The sequence below is a fragment of the Sinocyclocheilus grahami genome, unplaced genomic scaffold (assembly GCF_001515645.1).
Source record: "Sinocyclocheilus grahami isolate Dianchi unplaced genomic scaffold, SAMN03320097.WGS_v1.1 scaffold1087.1, whole genome shotgun sequence".
Lineage (NCBI taxonomy): Eukaryota > Metazoa > Chordata > Actinopteri > Cypriniformes > Cyprinidae > Sinocyclocheilus > Sinocyclocheilus grahami.
Window position 1 is genome coordinate 77671 of NW_015506266.1, and position 14944 is coordinate 92614.

Here is a 14944-nt window from a genome sequence, read left to right on the forward strand (position 1 = left end):
AAGGTGATTATAAAACATAAAAGTCTTCAAACATAAGAGAAAATGATGAGTAAATATGATGCCCTTATGACCCCTCACAGAATTAAATTGGCAGATGAATGTCTCATAATTCTGCGGTTACTAAATGACACAAAGCACATGTTGAATGAGTTTGTAACCAATGAGGCTTTTAAAATGGAGCAAACAGACCCACATCAACAAGAAACACACACATTTGTTGTCTTTTTTGTCACTGCAGGAGTGACGTAAACCCAACCACACCTCCGCTCGTTTAACCACGTTCATCACACGACGCTGCATCTCTTCTGAATGAACCGAGACCAGATCCACATGATTCTGTCTGCAGTATCTCAGAGCTTCAGACCACGTCCGACTCTCTCTGATCACAATCAGTTTATCTGGAAACCAAACAAAGCACAAGCAGGAACGGAGATGTTTTGTTGTGAGGACTTTAGGGGTTTACTAGGGAGCCCCAATCATCTCTGATTTGAGAAAACGGCAAAGAAATTTGGCTAGTGGATTTTGCATACAAGTATATAAGTAGGGTTGAGTATCGTTTGAATTTTATTGATTCTGATTCCGTTTCTGCTCATCGATTCCAGTCCTTATTGATTCCTAGTTTCGATTCCAATAAGATAAAAAAATCCAATATATAAAAAAGTCAAACATTTATTATGTGCCTTTTTCCAACACATTCTGTTGCAGCTGAATAACATGAGCAAAAATTCCAGAATCGGATTCTTAAGGTCAGGAATCGGATACTTCTTGTAAAATTTAAATTTAGATTCCTGTGTGCACTTTTTTTTTTCTTCATCTGTGAGGACCTGACCTAGCGATCTGCCAGGACCTTGCTCGCTAATCTAAGTGCTCCAAAGTTTGGCTACACTTGCGATCAGAAGCCAAAAAAGCTAAGTATAATATCTGTGATAAGCTAATCATGTTTCAAGAGAGGTGTCACCGCCATCATGACAAAGCACTTTAATTTAATAGATCGTTAAAGATCGCGAACACGATTCAAACACCAATGTGATTCTATTCCTAAATTACAATGATGCATCTGTTTCATTCCTCAACCTTTGAACATGTGCGATCACAACATTGTGATCACTTGGTTCGTCCGTGCCGAGTACGATCACATCAGTGTGATTTGAACATTTAAATGTGCATTTGCGCTGCTGCTGACCTAAGCAGCTGCTGTCATGTACAGTAAATGAATAAAACAGCTTCACAGTCTTTCCAAGCACACAGTATCATTATTTCTGTTACAAACATTCAAATCACAGAAATACTGGTATAAAACTTTATGGTTCTGATATAAACTATGATGTGTACGTTAACGATTAGAATAGAGTAAATCACCTTTTGAAAGTAATTTGACACTTCAAATGAAGATTTATTGGCTATGTTGTTACGCCAGTAGGTGGCGAAAAGGGGCTGTTAAAATGTTTTCTCAAAAATGCTGATTCATCCAGTAATGAAACAAGTACAAGTATATATTGAGTGAGTCATTGTATCATTCATTCATAAATTACATGTGATTTTGTTTAGTTGTCTAATGTTTTTTTTTTTTTACTTCAGAATTGTGAGAGAACCACAACTTCCATTGAAAACAAACAACAACTCAATTTATCCAGAATCATGCAGCTCTATTTTTCATACAAACAGCTCATAGTTCACCCAAAAATGAAAATTTGATGTTTATCTGCTTACCCCCAGGGCATCCAAGCTGTAGATGTATGTAAAAAACATACACAAACAAAACCAAATTAAACCATTGGACACTCCTAATTGTGATTGTAGATAGAGTATCAATGGTCCATTTGAGAGATAGGTGGCGGTCGCGCACTTATAAGTCTGTGATCCACCGTAAAGCAAGAAGAAGAAGAAACATCATGCGCCGGCTGTTGAGACAGTTCGGACATTGGATCTTCAAAAAGAATCCAACTGTATGAACCATGTGTGTGCCATATGGAACCAAAATTGGGTTTTGTTAAATTATTGTAAAGTGTTGAATGATGTGCTTCGTTTTGCAAAAGATCTGAAATGTTCTGATACTTGTGTGTGTGTGTGTGTGAATTGTGTGTAGTGTTTTGACAAAATGAGCCTTGTTTTTTAAATTGTGCGTAAGCAATCGTAAAAAAAAATAAAAACTGTAAAATAATGACATAAAAAAACCTTTTGTTTAATACTTATGCAAGCGAATTGTGCCCACAGCTGAAATCTAGTTGCTAAACTGTAAACACTTAACAAAAAAATTATGGTGGCTATGTTAGCCGAGTGCTAACTTGACTAACTGATGAAACAATTCAGTTTGTAAACCAAAATATGTCTACATTCTTTATTATTAAACTAAGTAATTAGAACAATGACATTCTACATTAATCAACACATTCTTAAGAAATAGTGGGTTCACAGCGAATTATCAGAACTATTTCAGTAAGACCGTAATATCGTGTTTTATCTGGAAACGTAAAGCTGCACTAGGTATACATCACATATTAGCACAAAAAAAACAATATTTTGAGCACTCAGTTGAAAATGTACACATAACGTATCAATTGTACTTACAGGTTGTGGTTCGGAGATGCTTGTTGGTCCAAAAAAAGAAGGTATGGACTTATCGTTCATGAAAAATAGTTTAGCGAATCCCGCCTTGAACTCTCCAAGATTAGAGAAGCAGTCCTCTGTAAAATGACGAACACACAACAAAAGAATTTGAATTGTATTGCTGCTGTGGTATTGTGAAAAAAAATAATTTTAATCACTGATTCTTCACATCATCATCTTTCGGCAATGAAAACAAAACAAACTTGCTTTCTCAGAGCAGAACACAGAGTTTTCTCCACATGATGTAAACACACTAACTAGCGGAAGTGTTTGTGGGCAGGTCAGAGTGTTTGTATTTCGCAGGCAGGCGGGGATTATGCAAATGTGTTACCTAGTGACGTATATCGGTAACAGGCAGAAGATTCTAAAATATGATGACTCGTTAAGGCGGTTCAGAGTCGACTCTTTTTTTTATTTTTATTTTTTTTGAGAGACAATATCTTTATTTATCATGCACTTTTTTGATTAACAACTTTGCAGACTGCTTACATTGAAAAACTTGCTTTCTCAGAGCAGAACACAGAGTTTTCTCCACATGATGTAAACACACTAACTAGCGGAAGTGTTTGTGGGCAGGTCAGAGTGTTTGTATTTCGCAGGCAGGCGGGGATTATGCAAATGTGTTACCTAGTGACGTATATCGGTAACAGGCAGAAGATTCTAAAATATGATGACTCGTTAAGGCGGTTCAGAGTCGACTCTTTTTTTTATTTTTATTTTTTTTGAGAGACAATATCTTTATTTATCATGCACTTTTTTGATTAACAACTTTGCAGACTGCTTACATTGAAAGATAGCTACGTTAAAAAGGCAAAATAGATGATTTTTTTTAAACCCATATGACCTGCTATTTAAAGTGCCAAATAAACATGAATGAACATCTGAAGGTATCTTGTTTCAACCACAGAAAGATGTCAGTTCAGAATGTTTCAAGTTTAAATCCACCTACGCTAATCTACTCTCCTGTCTGGTTTGTTTGTCAGATGAAAATGGCGGATTCGGCATTATGATTGGTCAGAACGTCCGTGTCAATCAAGCTCCCTGCAAAGGGTAAATTGAGTTATTTTGCGTCTTCTTGTGCTTAAAATAATTTAAAATCACTTGAATTTTTAAATGAGCAAGACTTAAAAACATGATGATACATTCCGTCAACTGTCCCGAGCATCTTTTACACATTTTTTTTTATCTACTGATTTGCTGAATTTATAGATTTTTACCAGTTACATGACTGCAATTTTGGTTCCTCTTACTTTTCTGCTCTTCTCCAGTTTTTTCTCAGATTTTCCAGGTTCCTCAACAGCTTTGTTGTTAATTTCTAAAACATACTGAACGAATCTTATTTTATCCAACATCAGCAGACCAGAAAGTAAAAGTATGAGTGAATGGGTTCCTTATTCAAATGTTAAAAAAAACAATTGTGACCACTTGGTGGTGAAAATGATGAATAAGCACAACGAATTCTGGCAATCTATAACACTGAAGCACTAATGACAATTGATATTTGTTTTTATAACAGAGCTAATGTCAACAACTGTACAGTTAAAGGTGCACTTAGCAATATTTGAAAAACGCTTTTGACCAAAGTGGGCCGAGTCCCAAAAAGCACTTGTAGCCAATCAGCAGTAAGGGGCGTGTCTAGTAATGAAAGGAGGAAGAGAGTGCTCAATTTGAGTGCACAGGACGGATATTAGCAGATTGATTATAGATAGAGAGAGATATCAGAGGAACAAAATATTAAAAAAGAAGGGTTACGATCAGGTAAGAGGTTAGGACCCACGTAAATATCGGACCAGCTTTCCAGCGATGGAGAGAACTCAAGGAGCGGGAAGGCTTGGAATCAGACGTCGAGGTTGCGTTGTTTCTTCTTGATAGACGAGTAATAGGGATGGGTACCGAGAACCGATATTTTTTTGGACCAGTACGTAATTGGGTCAATACCGGACTACCGATAAGCTTCAGGACAAACGATACTGTTATCGATACTTGCGTTGTTTTATCTCCGTATACTTCAATGTTAATGGTGAATTAGAAGCTGCTGCTTGTCATTTTCCTTCACTGAATGAAGTGGCCAACGTTTGCTCGACGTACGTGAGATATCCACGGTGTGTGCTTGCGTGCAATCAGTCATCACGGCAAGAGTGAAACATTCGAAAGTGTGGGCCCACGTTACAAAACTAAGCGACACCAGTGTCAGATGCAATGCAGTAGTGTAATAGTGAACAAAGGAGGCAACACTAGTAATATAATGAAACATTTACTAACAAAACACAATCAACCTCAAGCAATGAGCTGTATTTACTATGTCTCCCGGCTCCAGCTCCAACTGCAACTGTTAATTCAGCGGTAGAGTTACACTCACGAGACACTGCACTTATTCACAATCTCAAAAGTACATTATTTGCGTGTGCTTTAAAGCCTCGCTGGTTAAATGTGCTGTTCTGACATGCGCTTATTCAGAGTGCATACACCTGAAGCGTGCGTTCACTAAAAGGCCAGTCAAACATCACCTGGTTAGTTATCGTGAATGGAAACAGTAAATGCAAGTAAACACAAACATTTGTGTGTCCTCCTTTCTTAGTATCTGCTGCAGATGAAGTTGAGTTTGTGAGTTTCAGGAAGGCTGATCCAAAAACACTGTGGATGAATTTGTCATCTCAGAGATGTAGTGTGAACTTTAAGAGATCTGGAGGTGATGATGGATTGTGTGTGTTTTGTGAAGATCTACTCACCTTCATGACACACAAAAGAATATAGACGATTGCAAAGGACATCGATCCACTTTCCCTGAGCATTCTGATTGACGGCTACACAGTTTTCATCACCTTTAGCATTATTAGGTTCACCAGTCTCCCAGTATCTGAATGAGGAGTCACTCTGATCTGACCACTGCCATGAGTCTCTGACTCTGAACAGACCGATCCAGACATGTGATCCAGATGAGTTATTATCTTTTAAGATCTTCTCAACCTGTTGACTCTCATTCTGGTTTCTTACACTGACCAGATCAGTGTGATTCTGTCTGCAGTAACTCTGAGCGTCTCCCCAATTCATTGCCTGATTGACAAAGATGAGTCCTGTGTTCGCTTTAAGAAAAACAAATGGGAACAGATTCATGAATCAATGAGTTTATTATTCTTGCCCTGGTTTATAGTTTGGATGTGAATAGGAACAGCGGTGAAAGCATCAGAAATGCCTGTGATATTAAAACAACTGTTCTTCCTGTTCCTCGTGACCCCCGCTTTGCACATTTTGTGTGTTTCTCTTATTACTTCAGAAGTTTGTTCCATTTGACTGTAAGTACCCTGCAGAGTGGACATAACAGGATATTCCGCCATGATTCCAGTTTGAAAGGAGCATATATGTTCCATTCAGAGAGCACTGAAGTGCGTGAGACGTTACGACTATGCAAATTTTATAATTACAGTTAAATAACGCTTTACACTTTTGTAGCAAGTTTTGTCTGTGTGTGATGATGCTGCAGGCAGTGGTGTAGCTTAAATCCATGTTTTTTAAGTAAAGTAAACTTCAGCCGATGTCCTCTGTGCAGGCAGTAAAGAGCAGTGAGCACTGTGTAGGGACCATATCAATCGGAACACAGTTCATTCATGGAGCTCTCTTACAGTGATTTGAATCATGTGTGTCAAATAAGAGAGACATGCAAAATATGCATATCAGGGTGTCAGGGGGACCAGGATTAAGAACCGCTACTTTAAAGGGGTCATGATTTTTTGTAATGTTATTATTTTAATATGTTCCTAAAGGTTCACTTATGTTAATTGGGATGCACTGATGCCACTTTTTCCAGAACAAGTCCAATACCAATGCTTTCTTTCATTTTTGGAAATGGGGCGGGGTCTATGGTAAGCTATGCAAAGCCATATTTTGTGATTAGCCATACCTTAAGACTGTAGTCATGCGAAATGTAGGAAATGCGAAAGCAGCCTGCTTCAGGTAAATTATCTAGGATGAACAGTGATTTTTCCAGAAAATCTGAACATCTTACTTTAACAGCTGCGATAACAGATAATTTGATATGGATAAAGCTGCGTTAAGGTACAAAACTGTTTTTATTCAGTGCTGCTGAGTTGTCCTCATTATAACAAATAGACACAATATAAATAAGATTCATTGTGCAGTGTAGAGCTTCACTGATTATAACAAAAGTTTGTGCGATCGCAATGAACTGAGACAAATGACAGCTTTTTAATAATTACAAAGACAGTTTGCAAATGTGATACTGATTTTATACAGTTCAGTAAACGAGAAGTTAAAGGTGTAATAGGTGATTGTCTTCAGAAACATTTTTTGTCATGCTGGTTGAAAGTCTCTTCACATCCGCATAGCAATCATTAAGTTAAGTGGTCTAAATGTATTCATCTGTATTTATATATTCTGTGGAAGGCATAGGACCAAGAAATGTTCGTCCAATCAAAATGCTCGGTCCGAGCGTTTTAATAAGCTTTCCTACCTGCCTGTCAACATATGTTTAGCATACCTCTGTGCACCCGGTTCGCGCAGACAGGACACGTCATCAGCGCGTTCACACACGCTGTGCAGACAGCGTGAGGATGCCAGGCAAACATCAACAACCCGATACACACGCTGTGCAGACAGCGTGAGGATGCCAGGCAAACATCAACAACCCGATACTCCTTCCTTGTATTGTAGTACTTTTAAAGTTTTCTCACCGGTAAATGACATGATGTAGCCCAGCGATTAATCCAGTCCTCGCGCCCCCCGCTCTGCATATTTTGAATGTCCCGCTTAGTTAACACACCCGATTCAGATAACCAGCTCGTTAGAAGTGAGCTACGTGCATGAACTGTGTTCCGATCGATATGATCCCTACACAGTGTTCATTGCTCCCTCCTCACTGAGCGGGGGAAATACGTTGAAGTTTACTTCACTTCAGAACATGGGCTGGAATTGGAACACGGCACCTCCCCAAAGTCCTCAGTCGTCATGCCTACAAAGTCTGAACCTGCTCACGCCATGCCTGTCAAGTCAAAGCCTGTTCACATCATGCCTGCTACTCCAAGGCCTGCTAGCGTCATGCCTGCTGCTTTAAGGCCTGCTAACCTCATGCCTGCTACTCCAGAGCCTGCTCATGTCATGCCAGTTAAGTCAAAGTTTACTCATGTCATGTCTACCAAGTCAAAGCCTGATCACATCATGTCTGCCAAGTCAGAGTCTGCTGTAAGAATCCATCCCCCAGCCCAAAACAGCGGAATCCAGTGGCCTGGTCGAAGGTTTAATGCGTATTCGGTCTTTTACTTGCGCTTTTGAATTTATCTGGAATTAGTTTAAATTTTAGTCTAGCTGCGTTTTCAATCTGATTCCAATTTTAAGTGATCACTAAATTTAGGCAATGTTTCTAATTAAAAACTGATCATACATATCGATTGTTTATTAATTTAGATATTTGAGTATTCTGGAAAGCCCATACTTTTAATTATTCATTCATTAAAGACCTAACATCGCTTAGAAATTCACTCGGCCAACTGTGAACTCACGGACACAAACTTGCCAGTTCCGAACTTACTCAGAGAATACAGGGTGATTATAATACCTTTAAGTGTCGCACCCTGCTAACAAATAACAAAACGTGTATTTTTCCTATAATCACGAAAACTGTAACTTGTTAAGCCAGGTGACAGACAGAAATAATAAGATCCCTAATGGAGAGCCCCCTGCCCCACTCATTGGTACTTAAGTATGATCTGTCCTGGACGCAGATTTGTGGAAATGTTAGACTACACAATAATCTACTTGAAAAATTATTTCAGAAGAGATCTAAATAAATCAATAAATATAGCAATTTATTATTAGTCAGGAAAAATTGTATCATGCCAATTACATAATTAAACAATTAGAAGTCAATTTAGAAAGGATAATGCAATTGTGAAACATTGTATCCGTGTGGCAACCCTGCTCCGGTACATGGTTTACTGTAGCTATATGGAAAATAGCCAAGTGTTCCATGCAGGAGACAAACAAATTTAACATAGTCACATGTAACCGTTATCCTAATTTAACACAAGTCACACGGTCTAAAATGCATAGCATCAACAACCTTTTACCTAAGTATTTCAAAGAACACTTACAGCAAAGTAATCATGTGTTTTTAAAGAATAAACTCAACTAGCCTATGTGCACATGTAGTAGCACAATACTATACAGAGTATGGGCACAATGTGTTTGACACAATTACATTTTTGAATCGTACCTGACAGCAGAGAGACATACAGCAGCGAGAGTTCTGGTGCAGAGCTCCAGAGACTCTCACACACTGCATGGGGGTTTTTCTGACTACAGAATCCCAAAGACTGATTTGCAACATTCCCTTAAATACTACCAGAACAAAAACAAAGACATCTTTAAATCAGTTGTAAAAACATAAAATACCTTTTGGTTTTTTTAGGTTCCCGTGCTCCAGGGTTGCACCTGGCTGGAGATAGATAAACATTCCCACAGGCCTAAAGGGGGACCCCCCCCTCCTCAGCAGAACACAATTCTACAAAAGTTTTCAATATTTCTCATAATATAAGTGACTACTGTGAAATTTAAACCAATTTACCAATCGCACAAAGACTTTTAAAATGACACTAAACATGAAGGGGAAAAACAACAGGTTCACAAGATACATGATATGTGGGATATGCATATTCTTAATGAACTTTGAGTGAACCCTTTTCTGGGAAAAGAGGGAGAGGCAGAGAGGGCAGGGTGAGCAGGGGGTCGTAAATTAGCAAGGAGAGAGGTGTTGTTTGCTCTCTTTGAAGATTTCATCTCCAGATAAGTTTTATTGTTTTATTGCATGGTGTCTGTTTTGTGTGAGTTCCTGAGTATTGGCTTCATGAAGAGTTAATTTCATAAGGAAATAATTTCACTAATTTCACTGCTAACATAATGTCTGCTACCCCAGGGCTTGTTCACGTCATGTCAGTCAAGCCAGCCTGCTCACGTCATGCTGGTCACTCAGGAGATTCTTCACAACATGGCCGCCATTCAAGAGCTTCATCGCAAGATGGCCGCCACAGAAGACTCTCTTCGCAAAATGGACGCCCTTCTAGAGTCTCGTCACGTCGCAGCTGGTCGTCCAGAGTCTCGTCACAACATGGCCGCCATTTCAGAGTCTGCTCACGTTAAGCCTGATTCCCCGGCCAAGATGGCGGCCACGCATGATTCCCCGGCCAAGATGGCCGCCACGCCTGAGTCCCCGGCCAAGATGGCCACCACGCATGAGTCCCCACGAAGAGTTAATTTCATAAGGAAATAATTTCACTCATTTCACTGCTAACATAATGTCTGCTACCCCAGGGCTTGCTCACGTCATGCCTTCCAAGCCAGCGCCTGTTCACGTCATGTCAGTCAAGCCAGCCTGCTCACGTCATGCTGGTCACTCAGGAGATTCTTCACAACATGGCCGCCATTCAAGAGCTTCATCGCAAGATGGCCGCCACAGAAGACTCTCTTCGCAAAATGGACGCCCTTCTAGAGTCTCGTCACGTCGCAGCTGGTCGTCCAGAGTCTCGTCACAACATGGCCGCCATTTCAGAGTCTGCTCACGTTAAGCCTGATTCCCCGGCCAAGATGGCGGCCACGCCTGAGTCCCCGGCCAAGATGGCCACCACGCATGAGTCCCCAGCCAAGATGGCCACCACACCTAAGTCTTGCCATGCCACGGCTGTCGCCAAGATTTCCACAAAGGATTTTTTTTGGGGGGGCTATACTACCCAAGTTCCTGCAGACACGGAGCTTGGGCTTGGACTGAAAGGTCTGATTGTTAGTGTGATGGACCCACCTCTGCTGTCGGTGCGAGCTGCAGGCATCCCTATGACATCAGTACTCTCAAGCCCAACCGTCCTAGAGGTCCTGCCACCCGCTGCTGCCCTTACTGTAATGGCGGTTGCCATTTTGAGCGTGTGAGCTGCACACTGCAATCAAGAGGCCTCTCCTGTCCATTAATCTGCTCCTGAGGCCTCTCCTGTCCATGAATCAGCCCCAGAGGCCTCTCCTGTCTATGAGTCTGTCTCAGAGACCTCTCCTATCCACGAGTCTGCTCGAAAGGCCTCTCCTGTCCATGAATCAATTCAATCCAGTGCCTCCAGAAGTGGTAGTTTCCATTGCAGAACTTCCAGAGGTGGCAGCGTCCACTGCAGGACCTCCTGAGGTGGTGGCGTCCGCCTCTGAACCCTTTGCCTGTCCTTCCACGGCCAAGGAGGCTGCTCATGATCTCACAGTCTGCCCTGTCACTACTAAGAAGGCCGTCCATGAATTCTCTGCCTGTCCTGCCATGGCCTGCCACGGCCAAGGAGGCCGTTCATGAACTCACTGTCTGCCCTGTCATGGCCAAGGAGGACGCTCACGAACTCACAGTCTGCCCTGTCATGACTAATAAGGCCGTCCATGAACTCACTGTCTGCCCTGTCATGGCCAAGGAGGATGCTCATGAACTCACTGTCTGTCCTGTCATGGTCAAGGAGGCAATTCAAGAATTATCTGCCTGCTCTGTCACTGTCAAGTGGTCTGTCCATGTCTCTGCTCTGCTCTGCCATGGCTTTTTGCTCTGCCGGCACCACCCGGCTGTCCTGCTCTACCTGCTCCGCCATGGCTCCCTGCTGCTTTGGATCTGATCCATGGTCCAGGTCCACCATTGCTCCACAGTCCTGGTCCTCTGCCATGCCATGATCCATGTCCTGATCCTCTACATGGGCCTGGCCCTCCGTCCCTCCCCCAGTTCCACCTCCACTCCACCAACCTCCTGGACTTTTGGGATTTTGTTTGGGCATCTGGAGCCGCCCATAGATGGGAGGAAATGTAATGTGGGGTTTTGGTTTTGTTTCATGTTCATGTTTTCATGTCTTTTATTTTGGAGTTTAGTCATGGTCCTTGTTCTGTCATGTGATTCCCTTGTCTGTGTGTTATGTTCTGAATGGTTCTTTGGTTCATGTGTCATGTTCTGGTTGTCCTAGTCATGTGTCTTGTTTCCTCATTGGTTGGTTCTTGTCATGTGACCCTGATCGTTTGCTAAGTAGCCACCGTGCTGCCTTTGTGCTTTGTCGTGTATTGAATGTATTTATCCTGCTGTCGATAAATCTAGCCTGTTCATGTCAGGAGAGTGACTTGGGCAATCTTAGACTTTACATTTCTTTGCCCTAAAAAAACTCCTTGACTGAACTGGCAGGGTGTTTTGGGTCATTGTCCCGTTGCAATATGAAATGCTTCCAAATGAATCTGGTGGCATTTTCTTGAACATTGGTAGCCAAGATGTATCTGTACATCTCTACAGATGAGGCTGTATGCTTAGGATCATTTGCAGTTCCCTTTTTTTCCACACTTTTGCTTTCTCATCACTTAGATAAAGGTTAATATTTGTCTCCTCTGTACATAAAACTCTGTTCCAAAACTCTACTGACTCACCTTTGTGCTTTTTTGCTAACTCTTAATCTTGCCTTTCTATTTTTGGTGCTGGTCAGAGGTTTTCATCTTGCTGTAGCCTCTGTAATTCTGTGTCAAAGTCTCCTGCGGAGAGTAGATTGTCAGAGCATCACCCCAGCTTTCTGGAGATTGTTGGTGATTTTACATACACGTATTTTAGTGTTCTTTTTCACAGCTTTTACGATTTGTCTGTCATCAACTGCTGTTGTTTTTCTCAGCCGATCAGGTCATTGTTGGCTGCTGATGTCACCGGTGGTCTCCAAACTCTTGATTTCTTCATGCCCTTTGTTTTCGCTATAGCTCTAATTGACTTCCTCTTTTCTGTTGGCATCCAAATTGCTTGCTTTTCTCCAAAGTCAGCTCCCTCATTTTCATCCTGGTTTGTGTGTGTCGAATGCAAGACATAACTGATACGCCACGTTCCCTGCTTTTAATATCTGAAGAATGAATGCAACAAAACAGAGCTGATCTCTAAGAAAGACCTGTGAGGCAACAGTTCCAATACTTATGCACACATCAGATAGGGGGATGAAACTCTAAAAGTGTTTTCGTATTGGTTGTTTCTCCCAAAAGTCGCTCTTCTTTTGCATAAAGTGATTTTGCATATCTCAACTACTTCCTGTCTCCAGCGGTCACTGTTGCTTGTGTCGCCGGAAATCGCCAACTCTCTATTGACACAAATGTAATTTTGTCGCTTTGTCGCTGCATGTTGCTGGGTAGTGTGAATAAAGCCATTACGTTACTGAACGCCAGTGGGCGGGACCTATGGTGTGATGGTGTATAACTATTTGTTGATGTCATATGCAATATGTCATATGCAAATAATATTTTCCTTGTGACATCACAAATCCCACACTATCCAAATGAGTTGTTTAAAGCTTGGTTAAATAAATGCCTTGTCTATAACATGGAGAACGTTTTGGAACTTGCAGGATATTTTAAAAGCACAAAGACCTTGTATATGTCAAATCAAGGCAAATTTGGTTTATCATACCATGACCCCTTTAAGTGTTTACACTTACCATTGTAGCAGATGAAAGACCAGTTGTCACTACATTGCCCTTCATGCCATTGTCCACTTCTCATAAAAGCACATTCATCATTGCAATCTGGTTGTCCAGTAGCCCAGTTCCGATACAGCGCATGTTCACCTGAAGACCACTGCCATTTATCACAACTCGCCCTCTGCAGCCCAATCCAGACACGTGCAGCATACTTGTTCAGCTCGTTCATGTCGTTCATGTTGTCAACGGTGGCCAGATCTGTGTAATTCTCTCTGCAGTATCTCTGAGCTTCAGTCCAGGTCTTCCCGTCATTTATAAAGTGATACTGACGCTGAACACATTCAATCAGCCATTAAGTTACTGAACGCCAGTGGGCGGGACCTATGGTGTGATGGTGTATAACTATTTGTTGATGTCATATGCAATATGTCATATGCAAATAATATTTTCCTTGTGACATCACAAATCCCACACTATCCAAATGAGTTGTTTAAAGCTTGGTTAAATAAATGCCTTGTCTATAACATGGAGAACGTTTTGGAACTTGCAGGATATTTTAAAAGCACAAAGACCTTGTATATGTCAAATCAAGGCAAATTTGGTTTATCATACCATGACCCCTTTAAGTGTTTACACTTACCATTGTAGCAGATGAAAGACCAGTTGTCACTACATTGCCCTTCATGCCATTGTCCACTTCTCATAAAAGCACATTCATCATTGCAATCTGGTTGTCCAGTAGCCCAGTTCCGATACAGCGCATGTTCACCTGAAGACCACTGCCATTTATCACAACTCGCCCTCTGCAGCCCAATCCAGACACGTGCAGCATACTTGTTCAGCTCGTTCATGTCGTTCATGTTGTCAACGGTGGCCAGATCTGTGTAATTCTCTCTGCAGTATCTCTGAGCTTCAGTCCAGGTCTTCCCGTCATTTATAAAGTGATACTGACGCTGAACACATTCAGATACGGAGCAGAGAGCTGTGAAAGAGAGGCTTTGCTTTAATGCTTTTCATAACAGGAGCAAACCTAATGAAACAATAAACCATAAATTAAACCACAAACACACTCACCAATGAGAAGAAGAATGAAATATAGAGTTTGGTCCATTTCTGAGGAAGAAAAACATTGAAAAACACATTAAATCAAACTTGATCGTAGTGGTATTATTAATAATAATAACAACAATAATAAACATTTTATCAGAATAACATGATGCACAATCAATTAGACCATTTTAACGTCTTACAGCCTTAGCTGTGGTTGAAGAATGAACCTGTGAATTGTTCTACCTTCAGAGGTCGTGTATTTCTGCCCGGTGTCTGATGTTTCTTTCTGCAAATTCAGATATGCGATTATTCTATATTTGCTCTTATCTTTCATTCAGCATCACATCATTTGTGTATTTCTCTAAAAACTAATTTTCATATTTTACTTCCTCATTTCTGTTTTTGCCAATCTCTCTTTCTCTTTATTTGTGTGACGCACAATTTTGCCGAAAGCCAAAAGAATATGAAGCAACTGTAACAGATGTAGCGTCTGGACCAATCAAACACACAATATATATTTTGTTTTTATATTTAACAAATACTGTAACCCCCCTCAGTTAACAAGCCATATGAGGACCCATGAACCCTTTCGGGGGGAAGGGTTCATGGGAGTACTCTGCCTCTTGCCCTAGGACATGCAGGGATTTTCCCTGCTTTGCATTCTTTTGAGATTATAATACTGTTTTAATTGGAGCCTCTCAGGGCTTTGTCCTCAGTCCTTTGCTTTACTCCCTCTATGCCAGCAACTGCTTGGCTAAGCACAATTCTAGCAAACTGGTGAAGATTGTTGATGAAACTGTTGATGAAACTGTTGGTAGGTCTCGTTAGTAAAAATTATGCAA

The 14944-nt window shown here is 41.0% G+C and overlaps 1 protein-coding gene across 1 annotated transcript; it reads right to left on the reverse strand.

Annotated features, from left to right (window-relative positions):
• Nucleotides 1-103: 103 nt before the first annotated feature.
• On the reverse strand, nucleotides 104-14163 carry LOC107566592 (C-type mannose receptor 2-like). The gene is made up of 5 exons (XM_016252082.1): nucleotides 14127-14163; nucleotides 13693-14034; nucleotides 5337-5690; nucleotides 213-398; nucleotides 104-120 (listed from the first exon to the last, which is right to left on the reverse strand). The coding sequence occupies exons 1-5, from the start codon at nucleotides 14161-14163 to the stop codon at nucleotides 104-106; spliced, it is 936 nt and encodes a 311-aa protein (XP_016107568.1).
• Between the last annotated feature and the right edge of the window lie 781 nt (nucleotides 14164-14944).

What these genes read in the sequence shown, in the direction of transcription:
- LOC107566592 (XM_016252082.1), bottom strand. Translation starts at nt 14,163, where the DNA reads ATGGACCAAACTCTATATTTCATTCTTCTTCTCATTG. An exon ending in GTCTTTCATCTGCTACAATG is followed by an intron (nt 5,691 to 13,692) that starts GTAAGTGTAAAC and finishes TTTTTCTTAAAG; the next exon opens with CGAACACAGGACTCATCTTT. An exon ending in TTCTTTTGTGTGTCATGAAG is followed by an intron (nt 399 to 5,336) that starts GTGAGTAGATCT and finishes TTTGGTTTCCAG; the next exon opens with ATAAACTGATTGTGATCAGA.